Raw genomic sequence first — 21,571 nt, forward strand, 5'->3', positions numbered from 1 at the left:
ACACATCTGAATATTTGGGTTAAACTGTTCTGGAATAGTGTTGTAAATACAACTTAACCACTGATTTCTAGTCGTGTCCTCTTTTGGAAGGCCAAACAAAGTAGTTTCTCTTTCACAAAGAAACACACAGCGCCTTCACGACATGGCGGCGATGGCAACAACAATACTACAGCGAGAATAAAAGTTACGCCTTCTTTCTTTGTGTGAACATTTGGGCAGCGTTATGCAAATCTTCCCACATTGTGACGTAGACGTGGGGTGTGTTAGAACGAGCCATTTTAGGTAGGCATGGTTGACTCTTAACTTTTATAAAGAATATCTCTTTGGATTTGAGACTTTAGTCTTTGCAACTTTACAGATCTTCTTTATGCACCAAGAGCTTGTAACACTCCAAAGAGAAAGGAAAAATTTAAATCGCATCATATGACCCCTTTAAACATTACTAGTGTGGCTGAATTGCTTCCCAACCTTGTTTGAGCAAGGTTATATCCAAACCTTTAATTTTTACAACCATGTAAAGCTGGGAAATAGGAAGAGATGTGATGTATCTATGCTTAAAGTGCTGTTTACATTACACAAACTCACCCACAAGAACACATAAACAAAAAATATAGAAATCAGTTACCAAGGAAAGCTTCAAATTAGTTAACACCCACTGTAATTTAAAGCTTTGTTTTGAAGCCTAAACATCCTTTTCATGAACAAATCTAAAGATATGGTTAGACAGAGAGCTGAATTAACTGACTTCCACAGACGTTTACAATAAGACAACTCTGTAAACACTTCTTCTGCTTGAATGCTGTGGGGAAAGCACAAATTCTCCTGTAATGTCTAGCCATGTCACTACAGAACCTCTGGGACTGTTACTTGTGTCATATAAAGTAATGGCAAGACATTTTTAATAACATCCACTCCATTGATTTCCTTCTTCTTTGTTTCATTAACACATGCACGAACTAAAATCTTGATATGTTTCATGTCCGTATCTGGCACGTCAGTCTAGCTAATGAGGTACCACAATTTAACGTTCGACACACACATGCGCACACACTGCCTGCCCACCTGACACACTGCAAGAGCGAGCCTCATTGCCATGGCAGCCAGCTATTTATACACTACACCACACAATCAGGCCTTGTCACAGTCAACAGGGGTGTAAGAAAAGCCGTGGATATGTCAGTCAATCAGGAGATGGTTTCCTGTGACTCACTGGCTAATGGCAAGAGTTAACAGGTTGGACTAATCATGGCTGGATGAAGCAGTTGTGCAATTATGTCACTATATTACCTCTATCAATCTATCACACACATCACATACAATTACACATGGGGTTTAACAGTCTAAATTTCAACAATTGAGCATCATTTAGTTTTGTGAAAAAGACAGGATAAACACTGACACCTGACTCCATTAAGGGGGCCAGGATTTGGTTAGTGTGGCCCTGTTAGCCCTTACTTGCATACTACACACACTGTTCTGGAAACCATGAAACGCTTTTTTTTTTTAAAGAATTCTTTGATCAATAGAAAGCTCAAAAGAACTGCATTTATTTTAAATAGAAATCTGTGTAACATTATAAATGTCTTAAACCGTGACTTTATCAATTTAATGCATCCTTGCTGAATAAAACATATACATTACTTAAAAAAATAAAATAAATAAATAAAATAAACTCTTACCGACCCCAAATATAATTTAATGAAATGACATCACTGCTTATAATTTCAAATAAAACTTCTAAGGTGTATTCATCTGTAACCAAAAATATTTTAAAACTATATACTTTGTGTCTGGATTAAAGATTACAGAGACACAAGAGTAAACAAAAATCATTAAATCAGCATAAGTCAACAAGCAACTATTCCACATTCAAACCTTTAAACATCTGAAAAAAGGGCTATTCAAACTGGAATGTTGAAGAACAATATGTTTTAAAGGCAACCTGGGGTCCAGGAAATTCAAAATATCTGAAATTCCTAATGCCTTTGGTGTTGTCAACCACACCTACAGGAGAATCTGTACTGAACATTCCATGGGCCTGTTGTTGAAATTAACCAAACACAAAATGAAAGCTGCTTCATGCGACATATTGACCGTGTAAGGTCCTGTTGAATATGTATATGTGTGCCTGACTATAAAAGTCAGAATAACAGAATTGAGCTTAGGGTTGTAAAATTACAATAGCATCTGGTAAACATGCGCCGTCAACAACATAAACTGTACAGTTCACAAGAAGTAAATCTACACAATATTTATAAGGACTATTATTTCTGTCCTGATTTGTGTTATTTTTTCGGCTGTGTTTGATAAGGTTAACAACTGATGAAAGTTGTAACAGATTGTTAAACCCATGTCAATACCTGAACATATCCAAAATCCTTCTTAAATCTTATTCCTAAAATGTGACCCTGGACCACAAAACCAGTCTTAAGTTGCACGGATATATTTGTAGCTATAGCCAAAAATACATTGTATGGGTAAAAATTATCGATTTTTCTTTTATGCCAAAAATCATTAGGATATTAAGTAAAGATCAAGTTCCATGAAGATATTTTGTAAATGTCCTAACATAAATATATTAAAACTTAATTTTTGATTGGTAATATGCATTGCTAAGGACTTCATTCAGACAAATTTAAAGGTAATTTTCTCAATATTTAGATTTTTTTGCACCCTCAGATTCCAGATATTCAAATAGTTGTATCTCGGCCAAATATTGTCCTATCCTAACAAACCATACATCAATGGAAAGCTTATTCAGCTTTATTCAGCTTTCATATGATGTATAAATCTCACTTTCAAAAAATTGACACTTATTCTTGTTGTCCAGGGTCAAAAATATGCATGAACATTTCAGCACCATGGACAGCAACATTTGCATACACTTGCCTGTATGTACACTAGCGGTCAAAAGACTGAAATAATTGCGATTTTTTTTTTAATGCTCACCAAGGCTGCATTTATTTCCTAAAAATACAGCAAAATCATTAATAGTGTGAAATATTACTAAAAAAATTTAAAACGTTTAAAAAAATAATAATAATTTAAATGTAATTTATTATTGTGATGGCAAAGCAGCCGTTACTCCATTCTTAAGTGTCACATGATCCTTCAGAAATCATTCTAATTTGGTGCTCAAGAAACATTTCTTATTATTATCAATGTTGAAAACAGTTGTGCTGCTTAATTTTTTTTATAGAAAATGGAACACACTACCATATTGGGGTAAGATTAAAAAAATAATAAAGAATAATAATTTTATTCAACAAGGATGCATTAAGTTGTTCAAAAGTGAAAGTAAAGACTTTTATGAAGTAACATTATAAATAACATTCATAAAAGAATCCTGAAAAAATGTATCACAGTTTCCACAAAAATATTAAGCAGCAATAACTCTTTTCCACATTGATAATAAGAACCATTATTAAAAATTGAACACCAATAATAATAATTGATAACTGAGCACTAATATTGATAATAATTAAAAATTTCAACATTGATAATCATAAGAAATGTTTCTTGAGCACCAAATCAGCATATTAGAATCATAGGAATAAATTATATTTTAAAATATATTAAAATAGAAAACAGTTATTTTAAACTGTAATTATATCTCACATTACTGTTTTACTGTATTTTTGATCAAATAATCCAGCCTTGGTGAGCATAAGAGACTTCTTTCAAAAACATTTAAAAATCATTATTCCAAACTTTTGACCGCTTGTGTATCTATAATTAATTTCCCTTCTCACATTCAACTTTGATACACATATGAATGCTAAGATCCTATTTTCCTTTCTCGCCATTTCTATATCACTCCAGCAAACATGCACTCAATCATATCACTTCAAAGATAATCTCAAGAGAGATGAACTATTCCATACAGCCTGCAAAAGCAGTCATGTATACACAGACGGAGTGTGTGCGCCGACATGTACGGATATGCCTGTACCGGTAATGTTTCATATTGTTTTCTATTCCTGTCAGTCCCTGGATGCTTAACTGTCTCACAGAACAATAATCACACTGACTGCTGTAATCCCTACAGTGCACAGAGGTTTCACCGATATCCCCACTGTGCTGGGATGCGTTGCGCTTTGCTGAGCTGAACCAACCCAAGCCACACACATACACACATCCTTGTCCTGCCTGGATCACTGCTATTAACAATACAGGCCAAGTAATCCTAATTTGTACCTCTAAAAAAAGATAATCCATAGTACAGAAATAACTAATCTGTAAAGAGCAAACACCATTCTTAGGCGGGAAAATCCTGTTAGCGAGCGTCTGCTTGATTACCTTACCATTAGACTTCCCTTGCAAAAGCGCTCCAGGTTCAGTCACATGGCTAACCTCATCAACCAGGCTAATGTCTGCAGCACTGTTGATTTCAGCTACAAATTGAGTTAATATTTCATGCTGACAGGGTCATTTTTACTCCACGGGAGAACTAACGCTAAATGTGGCTATAGTAAATAATTCACATACCTGATAAGACTTAGCGTGGCTGTGTTTAATTATTAATGATCTCAATATTACAAAATGCACTGATCAATGCATCTCTACAGTGAGTGGGAGAAGGGAGTGAAAGGAAAGATGTGGGCAGAACAGTTGGGCTGAGTGGCATTGCATTACAGACTGCTCCAATCAGAGCAGCGCACATCTCACATGACAACAAGTGCTGGATGATGCAGTAACATAGTTTGGAGTTTTTTCTTACAGATAGAACTAAATCAAAAGTAATACAAGCTAAAAGCTCATTAACCTGGAAAACCAGCTAAATTTCTAAATATTTAAAATGAGAAACCACACCAGATATTATGGAAGTATGTTTCTACCATGGGATAAAAAAAGTTAATTGCGACTTTTTATTTCACAGTTCAGACTTCCCAGACTTCCTTAGAATTGCAAGAAAGTCAGAATTCTGAGTTTATATCTCACAATCCTGAGTTTATATCTTGCAATTCTGACTCTTCTTATAATTGTGAGAAAAAAAAATCTGAATTGTGACATAAAAAGTCAAAATTATTAATTTTATTCTGTGGCAGAAACAGGCTTCCATAGGATATGGTCCGTTTTTTGTTGTGTTAAGTTGTAAGAGTATGATTTTTTGTGATAGCGTGGGTAATGTGACTTTCACTGCTCTGAGATCCAATGGACGTGTTTGGGGGTAATCTAGGATTAGCGCACCTTGTTCAAACTCTCACCTTTAAAGGTAAGAGCACAAGTGCCAGACATCAAACCTCCACCGCACATATGCTCTAAATTGACACAATGCCAGAGCAAATCAAAGCCAGGGTATCTGAAATCAGATTAAGTCTTTATAAAGAATTCAATATGAGAATAGTCACGTCAAAATCTAAAAATAAAGTGCAAGTATGTCAGTTGTGATCCACACTGTGACAACTGTTTGACACACAGTATCATGCTACCTAGATGAGGACAGATACTGAGCAATTTCATCATGTCAGTGTCCATCAACATTACAACTGCATAAACACAGGTCCAGGTAACTGATGATCACTTATGTCACAGTCAAGCTGTGTCTTTTGCATATGTGTCCATCCCCTTGTGGGACTCTAAGATGCAGCATCCTCCTTTCAGTGCCCAGGTGAGAAGGGCTAACCATCTGCATATTCATGACTGTGAAATGGACACGGTCGCCATGGAGACAAACCCGTCTTATATGCTGATGTGGACATGGACCACTGAGGACTTTTGATACAACGTTTCTGACAGGTATAATCAAATCAGCATGAGTTCTACAGTCAAAATAAACTCAAATATAGATAAACAAATGTAACACAATCAGCATAGACAACATATTGTATCATCCAATGCTCCAAATCAAACTTTTAACAACGTTGAACAAAAAACAACTGTGTTCACTATCTAATGAACCATAAACACTTTAATACAGTCAGAAATCACAAACTTTGACTGGCAAAACATACAGTTTCTAGTTCTAAAACAAGTAGGATATCTTTCAAGCTTTTTTCAAATCATAATAAAAGTGATCATCTGACATTGGAAGTGATTTGCTAGTGCTGAACTGCACTTTGAAAGCATTAACATGATGAGAAAGCACCACATCCTCCATAATATAGCACTGATAGGATTTTAATATTAAAAACACGTTCCTTACTAGACCTGGGCACTAAAACAGATTGAGCAAAGCTCTATCACTCACAGGCAGATGAAACTAAGCTATGAGGTTCCAGTGCCATGGACAGCTGTTTCTGGCAGTGTTTGACGGTCTGCTACTTATAAATGGTTCAATAAATAATTAAAGATATAAACAGACATACCATGTTGACCTCAGACACCATGTCTATGCTTGCCACATCGATGCTCATGCCAACTGCCACCGGTGCGCCTTAAATGAGAAGAAAAACTTAATCCTCAAGTTCACTCAAACCATTTATTTATTTCATATCAATCTTAAAAACAATCTTGAAATATTTATGTAACCTTAAAAGTAAGAAATAATGACGTGAGCAGCATCATACCTCCAAAGTCCGGTCGAAGACGAATGTCATAGCCTTTCAAAAGCTTGTCCACTGTCTCTTTGACAATAGACATGTTTCCTGGTTCATTGGCGCTGAAAAGAAACAACAAAGAAGGTTATTTCCATCATATTAGAGCCCAGGAGGTCTATGCTCTCGCGCCATGGTCTCCCCCAGCTCTTCTTACCTTTGAGCACAGCAGATCACTGCCACAATTACCGGTAATGAAAGAACACCAAACAGCCTTCGCTTCTGTATTCCAAACATTCCTTATACTCTTTCAGGCAAGGAATCGAGCGACAAAACGGACGTTGTAAGGTTTCCTTGCGTAGGTAACAGGTTACGTTATTCCATCAGTGGGTATTTCCTAAAGAACTCCAATTACCGTCAAACGCGCGTAAACAAACCGCTGCGATCCGGGTTTTCGCTCTCTTGCGGAGACTGCGTTATTTGGTTAGGTGCTCGGTAAATACAATGCATTTTGCCCAAGAAACTACCGGAGCTTGCAGCAGGGGAGTCGGTGTTTGGGGCTCAGCCAGATCCCCATCCTTCGTTTTGACGCCCGTAGCTGCTGTCCCGAGTCTACACCCTGTGCTGAAGTCTCAGTCTTATGCCTCTTTTTATGTTTCAGCTACAAGCAAAGGATGGTCTGACGAGTCAGTTGACTTATTTGTCAAATATACCCAAACCAAATACGCTTGTTATTAGATGGGAGAACGTGAGAATTGGAAACTGAAACACGGAAAGTTCGGCTATTGATTCGACAACTAATGACGGAGTCGACCGGAGTGTGATGAAATTGGTATGTGAGCACGAGGACTTCAGTCGAAGTATAGTGGTCACGTGACATTCCACAAGCTTCGGCGCGAACGCCGTTTTGTTGGTGTGTAACGCGGAGTTTATCGAAAAAGTATTCTTTCCACATGTCTGTTCAAACAAAAGCGTAACTACATGACGTTCAACACGTGTGGTTTCGTTGGGCTCATTGTCTAGTAGATAAAAGCGCACATTTCAACGCAAGTCAAAGTTGACGAGAACAACTGGGAGGGGTTTCCCCTCTGTTTAACTCTTCGGCCATGGAGAGCAATAAAACGGCAAGTATTTTAGGCGATTTATTCATAAACAGCTCGCTCCTGTATTTTGCCATTGTTGCTGGTGGGTGTACATTTTTTTGTAATCTTTGTCAGGAGAAAGCAACCTACAACAAATCCGCGAGACTGACTGAGTCACGACTTCTTGTGCAAACAGTGTTGCCAACTAATTTTCAGGTGAAGTTGCTAAAGGAAGGTCAATTTGTTGCTAAAAAAGTCATAGCACGATGACATCATTATGTAATTATGACACAAAATTGTCACTACTTCAAATCTCAGCAAGAAAATATTTTATATATGTTAATTTAGATGTGTTTGTAAAATAATCTAACACAATGTAATATTAAAATATAAATAGCTGTATTTTTAAATACAACATTGAATTATTGAACACTTACACGTTTTTTGAACAATTAGGGCCTACAATTAAAGTTGTAGTTTTTTTTAGCTAGTAAACTACACATTCTGAACAATTATAGTTTTAAGCAGTGTATTAGCAGTTAGTTATTATGCTACATTCTAAGAAAATATCTGTAAAAATAGGGCACAGTCTACTATATTAATATGAAGGAATTTTCCGTATTGATTTTTCACCATTTTTTAACCTGCATTTTAAATTACGCATTGTGTTTTGGGTTACAGGGTTACAATGGATATTGAATAATAGATAACGGATAATGTACTGGAAAATTACTAGTACCTTTTCCATTTTTCTAGATATTTTTCTTACAGTGTACTAACTGATCAACAGTCGCAGGCACAAGCTACTAACAAGGTGTATCATAAATTAACAATTATTAAATTATTATTATTAAATTGAGCAATTGCTAATAGAAGCTAACTTAATTCATGATCTGTGTACTGCTAGGCATCTTTGGTTTCCTCATTTTGTGTAATTTAGATGGAAAATGTGTGCCTTTTTATCGTTTGAGTCACTTATCAAAAGTTGCTAAAAATTGCCAAATAAATGTAAACAATAGCTACATTTGTTGCTTGGTGCTTTTGGAAGAAAAAGTTGCTAGGGCAGTGTGAAAAGTTGCTAAATTTAGCAACAAAATTGCTAAGTTGGCAACACTGTGTGCAAATTCATCATTTGCTGTTCAGGTAGACATCAGGTTTGGTGGTTTCTTACCTGACTTGAGCACAGAAATTCAAAACAATTAAAGTAATAATTTGTTTCATTAGTATTTTTCAACAAAATTTCAGTAATCGTAGAAGTTTGACTACAGCAAGGATGCGAGAGAAACAAGAAAATCTCAAAAGTAGGTAACCACTGGTATCGCTTTCTTATAGCTATGTACACATCACAAATATAGCATTAAAAAAATTTGTTTTGGTTTAATATCCATTTGGGGTGTACAATCAATCAATCAATCAATCAATTTTAAGTTGCTACTCAGCTCATTCCTTCCATTCCAGTGTTATGGACACTAGTAATCTCTCTTTCTCTCTGAGAAGAACATTTCAGCTGCACATGTCTGCTATAACAAGGTATGGTGGTATCAAATGGCAGTGCTTTAGAATTTTATTAGAACATTACATTTATTAGGACATCTCCTGTACTGTACCTCTGCATGCGTGCACACAAGCGTACTAATATTGATAAACAGAACATCATGTGACATAGTGGAAGAAGAATAATGCTGCTTTATTGACACCTTCTGTGATATAATCAATCGGATATATTACTTGTTCTCACTACTACTCCCCATCAGTGGATATTAAGGCTTCTCCATTTAGCCTCTAGACAATTTTATTATACATAATCAGATTTTCAGTGAGGCTTGACAGTCTGCTGGAGATTAAGCACAAGTGTAATGGCTTCTTCCAAGCTTTAAAAACTCATTAAACTAATCCTGTTAATTTGACCTGTGTTCAAAAAAGAGGTCCGCATTGTTCTGACTGAATGGAAAGGTTGTTTACGAGAGTTGCTGGTGGATTTGACACGGTCAGTGGTTGAAGTTAGTGGCCTTCTTAAATCCCTCACACTGCATTTACTGTAGTGTGTGGACTGATGCTGCCCTAATGCTTTTAGAAGCAGACGCCGGATGCAGAAGGATGTGGCTGTGCTTCCTGATACTGTTTCAGAAGCTTTATTCCAGAGAGGCGAGGGTTGAGACTCCACTTAGATGTTATTGGATGCCTGTTCTTCTTGTGTCCTCAAGTACATACTATTCTGTTAGTGTAGCAATATTTAGTTTTTGATCCGCTGCCTGAAAAATTGTTAGGACTATATTAGTCTATAATGATAGATATATCTAGATCAGGGGTTTTCAAACCTAAAAGCCCCCCCAGCACTGCACATTTTGTATGTCTCCCTTAGTAGACCCAATTCAAGTCTTGCAGTCTCTATTAATGAGCTAATGAGTTGAATCAGGTGTGTCAGACGAAGGAGACATACAAAATGTGCAGGGTAGGTTTGAAAACCCCTGATCGAACCCCCTTCATTTTTTTGTTTTGTTAGCAAACCTTCTTTAATCTATTTTAGGACAGTAACCCTGTCTGTACCAGGGTTAGCATTCATTAAATGCTTTTAAATTCCAATCCAGTTTCTGAGTTTGAACTGAATTTGAATTGAGGTAGCAATTGCAATTAGAATTTTATGGGAAATAGAATTAAGTCATGTCACCATTATTTATATAGCGCTTTATACAATAGAGATTGTTTCAATAACAAAGAAGTAACAGTAAATTAAAATAAAATGAATTGAAATTAATTCAGTTAATTTCATATTACAGTAATGAATCAAATAGAAGAGCAAAGTTGATCAAAAAGCTCTCTCGTGAATGGCAGCGGAGACTGACGTAGAAGAGAAGAATTGAATAAAGTTGTTATTTTTGTTTTTCTTTGCCCAAAAAAAAAAAGTATTCTCGTAGCTTCAATTACGATTGAACCACTGAGGTCACATGGACTATTTTAACAATGCCCTTTCTACCTTTCTGGGCTTTGAAAGTGGTAGTTCCGTTGCTGTCTATGCAGGGTCAGAAAGCTCTCGGATTTCATCAAAAATATAATAGTTTGTGTTCTGAAGATTAACTTGCAGGTTTTGGAACGACATGAGTGTGAGTAATTAATGACAGAATTAAAAATTTTTGGTGAACTATCCCTTTAAAAAAACTTTAAGTTTGATAGATAGATAGATAGATAGATAGATAGTCGTAGCTTCAATTACGATTGAACCACTGAGGTCACATGGACTATTTTAACAATGCCCTTTCTACCTTTCTGGGCTTTGAAAGTGGTAGTTCCGTTGCTGTCTATGCAGGGTCAGAAAGCTCTCGGATTTCATCAAAAATATAATAGTTTGTGTTCTGAAGATTAACTTGCAGGTTTTGGAACGACATGAGTGTGAGTAATTAATGACAGAATTAAAAATTTTTGGTGAACTATCCCTTTAAAAAAACTTTAAGTTTGATAGATAGATAGATAGATAGATAGATAGATAGATAGATAGATAGATAGATAGATAGATTTCATCGTATTTATTAAATTAACTTTTTTTTTGACCAGGGTGAAAGAGCACTACATTTCCCAGAATGCATTACCGGTGTTGCAATTCAGTACATTTCTTTTCCCATCATTCCATTTCATATTTTTGTATGGCCAATGCAAACTCATAAATTGCCAGGATATTAATTATTCAGTTCTACATTTTGCAACAACCCCTTTCTGTACAGAACAAAAACTTGAATCATGTCTAGTGCACTTTTTTCACCTCTTAACCTCAATTTTGGGATTAATAGAGTATAAAATATTCAGTATATCATTGCAAAAAAGTTCGGAATTTCTTTGTAGCCATACATACAGGGAATGATTTCTTAGCATCTTGCAGTATAAATGTTTATGAAGAGCAGCTAATATAAGAAGAGAGATGGAAAGCGAGGGTAGCTCTGAACAGCACTTACCCACACACACCCACATCCCATCATCCAAACAAAGCACTCCACTCACACATCATCTGCAAATGCAAAGGCTCCTCAGTGTGTGGGCTGAGCAAATGGCACCAAGTCACGGTCGCACACCAAGCCAAATGCTGTTAAAGCCTTTAAAGTAACACTAGTCAAACAGGCTGTGGGAGGACTGGAATCTTTTACTATGATCCCTGTCTCTGCCTTTAAAATGCCCAGTGTCCCCTGACCCCTTTAATTCTGCGGTATAAGGCTGTGTCCACAAGTTCACAAGACACTTTGCTTTATTTCGCCCACTGGACTATCAAAGCGTTTTTTTTTTTAATCTACTGTAGGGGCGAGGTAGTATCACTAAAGGGGGGAATGAAAACATGGTTGTACTGGCTTCCATTGAAAGGGTTTTTCCTTCCATTCTTATCACATCGCAGATGCAGAAGATCTGTCTCCTCCGCATGACCCCACCACCCCCTCCTGATTAAATGGACACAGATAAATAGATCTACTAGATGGAGTGAATATTGCACTGTGCTGAATGAATAATGTATGTACGTGACTGACATTGCGGGTCTGATTTGTTTTAGATTTAGACAGAACTCCGCAAATTCACTCGTAATACCTATTGAAGGATTCGGACCCCTGCAATACTATGGAAGAGATGCATAGATGCATCCTGTGGTGTTAAAGGAATAGTTTAAACAAAAATGAATATTTGCTGAAAGTTTTAGGCCATTTAGGATGTGGGTTTGTTTGTTCACCCCAACAGATCTGGAGAAATGTACCATCACATCACTTGCTCACCATTGCATCCTATGTGATGAATGGGTGCCGTCAGAATGAGAGTTCATACAGCTAATAAAAACATCACAATAATCCACAACATGACTCCAATAAATTAACATATTGTGAAGTGAAGAGCTGAGTGTTCATCATTAAGCATTTTGACTTTAAAATCTAACTTTAAAATACCAGTCCGTAATCCATAATAATGCTTCCTTCAGTGAAAAAGTCCAATCCGTTTTTCTCTCACATGAAAATCCACCAACATATTTATTTAGAACTGTTTAGGACTATTTTCGCTTGTAAATGGTGCTTTATCTGTGCATATTTCTCTCCTGATTCAGACCAGATGATTTATTCACTGAAGAAAACAATATTATGAATTGTATTTTAGCTGGAAGCAATGGTTTGAAGTTAAACATGTCTTAAGGATGGATTTGTTTATTACAAACACAGCTTTTCACTTCACAACATGTAATTGATGGACTGGAGATTATTGTTATGATTTTATCAGCTGTTTGGACTCTCATTCTGACGACACCCATTCACTGGTGAGCAAGTGATGTAATGCTAAATTTCTCCAAATCTGTTCCTATTAAGAAATAAACTCATCTACATCCTGGATGGTCTGAGGGTGGGCAAATTCTCAGCTAATTTTATTTTTTGGGTGAAATATTTCAGCATGCAGTAAACAATAGTGAGTGTAAAATGCTATGAAATGTACTTTTATCATACACAATGATTAACTTACCTTGTGTCATAGATTGCAAACAGCTTTTTATTCCCATCCACAGCATTCCTGCAAAACAGAGGGAGGTGATGTTACTGTTCCCATCATTCAATGCCCTGTTACTCATTTTAGAATGAACACATTCTGTAAACAATTGTGATGTTTCTGATTGTGTCTAGTAAAAATTTATCCCAAAAAGCATTACCAAATACATCACTTTTAATATGTCTTGAGTTCAAATTGTGTCGTTTTGTTCATCTTTGTTATTAAAGATCTGTTTAATATGCACACATAAAACATACACAACTAGATCAGAATTATCAGATGCTCGCAGGACACAGGTGGACTGTAGAAGTAACAGCTGCTCTCGTGTGAATATCTCTGGAGTGCACATCAATGGAGTCAATCAGCAGTCAGACAAAAGCGCTTCAAAAATGAATCAATCCCCAAAACACATGACTACAATATCATATTATACCTACAGAACAAAACTGTCTGCACAATCTTCAAGAACCTAGAAATAATCTCGACCTAACGGATGTGTTTTTTCTCAATAGCACTGTGACCATTAAAGCCAACCCAAAGCAGATGTTTAATTTACTCGCTTGAATCATAGACATTCTTCGGTTCACTTGCTGTAACATCTTCAATGCATTACTTTATTCTAAATACCCATAGTGAGTGTATTTTACTGGAATTCTTTAATACACATGCTTGTTTTATATTTGAAGTTATAATATTTATACTTTTGAATTCGGATTTTGCATAATATATTTTTTGTGATGTGTATAACATTTAAGACATTTCCCAGACATCCTGTCAGCCCAAATCAGCGTAAAGGGTGGCATTTATAAAAGAAACTAATTCAATAAGTTATTTTCACTTATGCACAACATGAAATTGGAGCAGGTAGAGCTTTTTGAGATTTTCATTTATCGACTGATGCACTGCAGTGATAGTCAGCATCAGAAAAAATGGGTCTAGAGTTCCCTCTGATGGCTGTCCTCATTACTACTGGTGCCTATTCAGTTTCTTATTAAACAATCAACTCTACTATCGTAAACCATTTTTTTGTATCTAGTCCTGCCAAATCAATATTATGTATCTTAGACCTTGATTACTTTATATAGCTAGGTTTCATACATATTTTAATTTATGCTCCGTCTAAATTACTATTAAAAACTATTGTCTAATTTGCAACCCGTTTTAATTGAGTAAAACTGATACTTTTAAACCATAAATATCCCCAGTGGAGATATAATAGTCCGCATGTAGAGGAAGCCAGTCTTCATTAAACAGCCTGGCGCGGGGGGGGTGGGGGGACGGGGTGGGTAAACGCTCGTGCGCAAAATGCCTAGTAAGCAGAATTGTTGGGAAATCCACTCATTTTCTAGCGTCCACGCTTGTAACGCACGCCGGCGCCGGGGTAATTGCACTTTTCTCTGAATAAGCTCAAACAAGATAAGTTTCAAACCCCAAACAAACGCCCGCTCAAATTTCCCTCGAGGGGTAATTATGCAGCGCGCGCAGAGGTGACGTCCTATTACTTTAGTCCCAAACACGAACAAATGCCACTAGAGTGACAGTCGGACTAGAGTGGGGAGAGCAACGGACGTCCAACCCGGCGACCCGGTAAGCGGAGAATCCTGTTAAACTCTGTAACGCTTTAACGGTTGCGCAGATAAGCGTTGAGATGTCGTACACTAGGCTACCACAGAGGGAAGAAGGGGGGGAAGTAATGGTCTGTTAAAAGGGATGTGTTGACTAGAGGGAGAATAAGGGGAAGAGAGAAAACAGACTGTTTTAAGGGCTGTTGTGCTGTCTGATTACTGTCTTTCAATTGGATTTAGGAGTGATGAAGAGGTCTTTGGGATGCGGGGGATAGGAAGGGATGCTCTGCAGCGGTTGTTCAGTCACTGAATCGTAAAAGAGGACGCAACAATGAGCCTGAATGGTTAAGACTGGATATTATCTGAAGAACAACGCATCACACTACTGCTGTAAGCTGAACGTTGCGGGATTTTGCTCACTGCTTCAAAAGGAATTCATTGCAGTTGTTCAACGTGGATCCACTGCACCATTCAGGTATTTAAGGTAAGATACGAGGCTTTTACTGTACACTATCTCTGCTCAACTCTGCTATGTAGGACTCACTATAAATGTTCGACAAGTTTATACGCCAGAGGCTGTTAAAACTATGAATTGCAGCTGCTGCAAACTCAGCGCTCCTACTGCTTTTACAAACGATCATGTTGAAAGAAATTCAAGGGATATGCACAAAAAAACATTAAACGGATTCATGACATTGGAATTGCGTAAAAATAAATAAATAATAGCTTGAATTAGAATCTAAAATTAGAAAATAAATAACATTATGCATAAAACAAAATAAAACAGCATGGTAATTGCATGAAGAAGAATAATAATAATAATAATAAAGTATTTGCTTAATACTTTTGGTTAAATACTCTGATGATCTTTGTTGTTTTAAGTTTACTGATCATCCCATTTTATGGATTTTGTATACACCTCAAACTCCCTTTTCCCCCCTCTTAATATTCTTTTTAAATTACAGTGTGCATAATAGAGTTTCATGAAGAATGTCCATAATGCTGGAATGAACTCCCTATCCTGAACTTTTGCAGATATGGGATATGGACCACATTGCAGCGCCAAAATGAGAAGTCTGTGGGTCGATGTTTTGTTCATGACTTTCACCTGCCATCTGAGGTAGATTACATCTTTAACGTAACTTTCTATTTTATGCTGACCTCATATTTTTATTGCAGGAGTCATTTAATTTAAGATAGCATATGTCTATAATGGATTCATATTGATTCAGATTTCCAGACCATTATATCACTGTGGTCATGTTTGAAGGGTGAATGGGAGCTAAATACTTGTAGTTATTAATTATCTTTGTGGTCTTGTGCATCAGCCTTTCCCAGTCTACTACAGGGATTCCTAAAGAGTCAGAGCTCAATGATAACATCACAGTATTCACACGAATCCTGGATGGATTGCTGGATGGCTACGATAACAGACTGCGACCTGGGCTTGGAGGTAAACTGCCTTTACATCTTTAAACCATGATCTGTTGCAAAGTCGTGCTTTAGTGAGAGGTGTTTTTTCTTTTATATTAGTGGCATTTATGTCTGGCATTGACCTCTGGTAGTTATTCTGAAAAGATGTGTTCAGATAAAAGCAGATGGTTTTTGAAAAACAGAGAGAACGCCTGCACATTCCATTGTGACAGCGGCATGAAGGACTTTCATAAAAAGAAAAGAGAGAGAGATGCTGCTTCTATTCAGTTCACTAACTGGGGAAAACTACATAGAAGAAAAAAAATTTATACAGCAGATGTTTACACTGAGCAGAAGTGATCTCTGAAATTGCCTGGTCCTCTGTGAAAATCAAACGGCCACTATTTCCCTGCACTCTCAGTTGCAGTGTTCTTGCTAGAGACAGAGGTATATAGAGGGAGAGAGAGAGGTAGAGAGAGGGAGAGAGAGAGAGAGAGAGAGAGAGAGAGAGAGAGAGAGAGAGAGAGGGAGGATATCAATGTGGCTGCTGACCTTGAGAAAGCTATCGTTCTTTTCCAAAGGTGCAGGTTCATTGTTCTCAGAGGTCGAAAACATGGCATTACGGCAGAGAAAGAGAATAAACACAGGCTACTCTGTTTCCACGTGAGTGAGTTCAAGGGAGCACATCTCATAGTTGTAGCAGCAGCAACGTGATGTCAATTGACAAATGATGGCATTGGACTTGATTTAGTGCTTTGAGAAGGAAAGTGCAATCAAGCAAATTAAATTAATTTCTTTTCATTTAAAAAATGAATGCAACAAAATAATGTGGCTAAAACAAAGCATACTTTAATAGAAATTCTGTATATTTTATATTATATTTACACATGTATTTACTATGTTTCATGTTTTACTATGTTTAATGGTTTTAAGTTTAGTACCGATAACTATAACAGCTCTATCTATCTATCTATCTATCTATCTATCTATCTATCTATGCAATGACCAAAATTGAACTTGATCTAATAAATCACAATTTGTTTGTGATTTTACAGAGAAAGTGACAGAAATTAAGACCAACATCTTTGTGACCAGCTTTGGACCAGTGTCAGACACTGAGATGTTAAGTATTTCAACCATATCCTTTCTTCATGAAGAAACACCATTCATTAATCTCTACAGCAGGAAATTCCCACCCGAGATCTCTCTTCATCAAGACCCCCTTCATTAAATCATGCCTCCATCTGTAACATTACTTCACCTCTGCAACTTTTCCTGAAATTCTGCATGCAATATCTTAGGTAGGTTTCAGTATGATCTGATGAATGATACTATTGTTCATTTTTATATTCAGTCTTGTGACACATTTGATTCTGCCTTCAGGCAAGGTCGTTGCTGTAATTGATGGGCCACTGGAGAAAAAGTTTATGGAGAGGCCTCAGTGGGCCCCTCCTCCTCATCATCACAGGGCCCGGGGTCCCTCACAATGACCCTGCCTTCAGGTACACACTAATGACACTAACATTCTCCTTTCAACAGGAATACACCATTGATGTGTTTTTCCGTCAAAGCTGGAAGGATGAGCGTTTGTGTTTCAAGGGGCCAATGGAGATGCTACCTCTGAATAACCTGCTGGCCAGCAACATCTGGACACCAGACACTTTTTTCCTTAATGGCAAAAAATCCATTGCTCACAACATGACAACGCCCAACAAGCTTCTGAGACTGAAGGATGATGGAACATTGCTGTACACCATGAGGTACCAGTTTAAGCTATAACACCTTGTCATTTCCCAGTATGTGAACTGCTGTGTGCATGAATGGATTTGAGTAGTTATGGGTAGTACAGTCATACATTTGACCTTCATCTCATTTATGCCCTCCTCACCCCTGTTTTGCACTGTTGAACCCTCTGCCATGTGACAGATGTGTTAAGCACACATGAACTCGGCTCCCGCTGAACTCAGCATCTCATGTTCCACATCGTACAATCTCTGTGGGAATGTTCAGCTTGCCCCTGCTAAAGCTAAGATTTCTCTCTATACAGTACTTTTTTTTCAGTGTTGTCTTTTCACAAGAGGTCACTAGGTTTATCTTTCTTGTTGTTTTCTTTACATTAGTGGTTATACAGGGTGTCCGCGGGTCCTTAAAAAGTCTTAAAATGTCTTAAATAACGTTTTCCTAATAAAAGGCCTTAAAATGTCTTAAATTCCGATTCGATGGGTCTTAAATATTTTTGGTCACATTACCGCTAAAACATCTTAAGTCTGACAGACCTAATGACTGTTTACAATCATTGGACATTGGATTGGATTTCATTGGATTTTTTTTCTCCCCCGCAGTAAGTTACTGCATCATCAGAGAGAATCGCAGTAGCAGAATACAGGTCAAACTACCTTCTTAATGTTCTCAGTAATAATTAAAAAATATATATATATATATAGATCGAGCTACTGCTGATCAGCCTTCTATGACTGTTTACAATCATTGGACATTGGATTGGATTTCATTGGATTTTTTTTCTCCCCCGCAGTAAGTTACTACATCATCAGAGAGAATCGCAGTAGCAGAATACAGGTCAAACTACCTTCTTAATGTTCTCAGTAATAATTAAAAAATATATATATATATATAGATCGAGCTACTGCTGATCAGCCTTCTTGCTAGTTTAAAAAAAATTTTTTTTACTTGCCTGACTAGACAAATCGCCTGATTAAAACATAAGTGAAAAAAACCCCCAGCAAAGCATCGAAATATGAGAATGATTCTTCTGATTTTATTAGCCTACATTCAATGTAAACAGCGATTGATAATGGATAGTGTATGTATTTCTGGTATCAAGGTTACTGTTGAGGCTCACTCTGTCTCTTCGTGAGAGACTTCAGAGAAAATGAGCATAACAGCACACATAAAGAAACTAAAATTCAAAATGTTTAGTTTATTCATAACATGATATAGTTAAGTAACATACCATTACAAGTGAGCTATTTTGCTGAATCATAAAACATTATTTATGCATTTGTAAAAATAGGCCTTAATAAAGGTAAATAAAAATAACCAGATTTAACTATGTAAAAGCTAGAACACTGATGAAAATATTGCTTCAGAATAAATTGTTTACACCACCAAAAATCTCGGTGATGCAGTGCTTTTGAGGGGATATTTTGCATGAAATATTGTCTGCTGATATGAAAAGTTCACTGTATATCTTAGTAATAAATGTAATTTATTACAGCGATGATATTTTGTTTTGTTTTTTACATTAAACACATTAAATATTACATATATATGTATGTAATATAGTGTATTTCCATTACATGTTTAGGTCTTAAATTTCATATAAGGTGGTATTTAAAAGGTCTTAAAAAGTCTTAAATTTAACTTGTTCATGTCTGTAGAAACCCTGTTATACATACTTTGGATTTCTCATGCTTATTTATTCTCTTTATATTTCAAGGCAAAAACTCCTCTTGCCCTCTTTATGCCATAGACTTGTGCTATAGAATGGTACTTCAAATCATCCAGGTCATTGAGGAGAGGTGTGAGGAGATCTATCTATCTATCTATTAGGGATGCACCGATACTGGTATCGGTATGGGGCCGATACTGCGCACCTGTACTCGCACTTGTAAAAATGCCCCGATACCAAAAGCCGATACCAAACAGCGTGTGAATAGAGCTGTGTCCAGAAAAATAAACACTGAAAACAGAACAACAGAGAGTAGAATGGAGTTATTAGAGATTAAGGATGCCTATGAAGTACATGTAAGTAATTAATATAATGTTAAACATTCAGTATTCATGCCTGTATAGGATAGCGGATGAGCCCGAGCTGATAAGCAGAGCACGCGGCTGCACAGATGCGTGAGCTTGTCGAGTGAATATCTCACAGACATCACTGGAAAGTTTGTAGTTCGGTCGGATATGTCAAAAGCAAGTAAGTAAAACAATGCACAAGTTACTAAATGTATTTGATGTAAGGAGAGCGAGAGAGATAGTCTGAGAGCGCACACTTCTGTTGCATGATCTTGATTGCTGTTTTCTCTCCATTAGCGCATGTATTTGGATTAAAACGAAATCGTAAATATAAAACAAACAAAAATTATAGGGGCATTCACTATAAACAGCATTTATTTTACACGTCAAGCATACACAACTTTATTTAAAGCAGGAGTGAAACTAGCAGACTGGGTGAAATGCGCTTGGCTGTAAGTGTCTCTCTCATTCTGCACCAATACAAACGTGCGCGCGCTGCGTATGTTTAGCTTGCTATATGGCCAAAGTATACTTCGGTTTTTACTCGTACGCGAGGGTCCGTTTACACTGCGCGTCAGGGCACTAGACCAGAGGGGGGCCCAGCCGAAATACTGCTCCTCCAAGAACGCGATTTCAACCATGTCCCCTCAGGATTTTAAGCAAAGTGGATTTTGAATGCAGCTTCCAAAAGACCAAAAATGACTGAATAATATATATATTTTTAATATTTTATACGATTAGAATGTTCAGTGCAGTGCAGCACAGCATCAGCTGCCAAATTTAAATCTGCGTTCGTGCTTTGGCTGGGCTGAGCCAGACGCGTTTTTACAGCGCTGCGCATTATAACCAATCACACAGGATTCTGTTGAGCTTATGAATGCAATGGCCAATCAGAGGCATTCAGATGAGTTATTGCTGAAAAGCCTAAACAGCTTCAGTGATTATAATGGGAGTTGTTGAGAGCGCTTGAACTCTGTCTAGACTGAAGTTAATATTCTTTGATAATGCAAATATTCTTTGCTCTCTTTATGTACAATGAAAGTGTTATAATTAGTAACTTGCAATGTTTTTATTAAATTTACCTTAAATGCAAAGTCAGTCATATTAAAAATATTCTATGACATGAAACCCATATCTAGTACAAGTTAAAAGACGTGTTTTATGCATAGGCTAGGTAATAGATTATACTAATATTAGGCTACTTTTCCCATAGCCCATTATAGATAAACTAACATGATCTATAAGGGTGCAAAATGTACTTACTTATATTTGAGAATTGTGATATAGTTAACAAGTTTGGAAAAATTTTGAATAAAAAAGGAACGAAATTTCAACCAAGGGGGGCCTTTAATCGGTCCGTGCCCAGGGCACTGCTGTGTAATAATGCGTCCCTGTGCGCGTGACGCAAATTACATCACCAAAACAGTACGCGTGCACTCGTATAATGTATAACGAGTGGTTCCCTGCATTATTTTAGGAAAACGTTTTGTGATTACAGTATTGAGCTGCTGCAATGGAGCAGCTCTAATGCGCCATTAAAATGAACAGTGAAAGTAACAAAGGCTTATACAATACATTTTAACAGGTATAATTAAGTGTGGAAATAACTGAAGGTAATATCTGTTTGCTAAATGAAGCCAACTAACATGATTCATATTATTATTATTATTATTATTATTATTATTACTATTATTTTGTTTCTGTACCCAATATTTAAAAAAAATTACAAATGCTGTGAAAATACAGGTATCGGTATCGGCGAGTACTAAAAATGAAAGTA

General features: G+C 36.8%; 2 protein-coding genes across 7 annotated transcripts in view; one reads left to right on the forward strand and one right to left on the reverse strand.

Annotated features, from left to right (window-relative positions):
• Nucleotides 1-21,571, reverse strand: part of LOC107582723 (gamma-aminobutyric acid receptor subunit beta-3-like) — a 78,249-nt gene that overhangs the window by 42,415 nt on the left and 14,263 nt on the right. For 2 of the 3 annotated variants that reach the window (XM_016268666.1, XM_016268668.1), the window contains 3 exons: nt 13,034-13,081; nt 6,510-6,601; nt 6,309-6,376 (listed from right to left, as the gene is read on the reverse strand). In XM_016268666.1, coding sequence (XP_016124152.1) covers nt 6,309-6,376; nt 6,510-6,601; nt 13,034-13,081 — 208 coding nt within the window. Of the gene's footprint in view, nt 1-6,308; nt 6,377-6,509; nt 6,602-6,693; nt 7,416-13,033; nt 13,082-21,571 lie in introns of those variants that run through there. The other variant, XM_016268667.1, reaches the window with a different exon arrangement.
• The window catches only part of LOC107582724 (gamma-aminobutyric acid receptor subunit alpha-5-like), a 29,764-nt gene continuing 22,603 nt past the window's right edge, over nt 14,411-21,571 (forward strand). For 2 of the 4 annotated variants that reach the window (XM_016268669.1, XM_016268672.1), the window contains exons 1-6: nt 14,411-14,644; nt 14,863-15,106; nt 15,588-15,742; nt 15,951-16,075; nt 17,091-17,158; nt 17,575-17,795. In XM_016268669.1, coding sequence (XP_016124155.1) covers nt 15,660-15,742; nt 15,951-16,075; nt 17,091-17,158; nt 17,575-17,795 — 497 coding nt within the window. In that variant the 5' untranslated portion in view covers nt 14,411-14,644; nt 14,863-15,106; nt 15,588-15,659. The remainder of the gene's footprint in view (nt 14,645-14,862; nt 15,107-15,587; nt 15,743-15,950; nt 16,076-17,090; nt 17,159-17,574; nt 17,796-21,571) is intronic. The other 2 variants (XM_016268670.1, XM_016268671.1) reach the window with 2 other exon arrangements.

Source organism: Sinocyclocheilus grahami, unplaced genomic scaffold (genome assembly GCF_001515645.1).
Source record: "Sinocyclocheilus grahami isolate Dianchi unplaced genomic scaffold, SAMN03320097.WGS_v1.1 scaffold47.1, whole genome shotgun sequence".
NCBI classification, from domain to species: domain Eukaryota; kingdom Metazoa; phylum Chordata; class Actinopteri; order Cypriniformes; family Cyprinidae; genus Sinocyclocheilus; species Sinocyclocheilus grahami.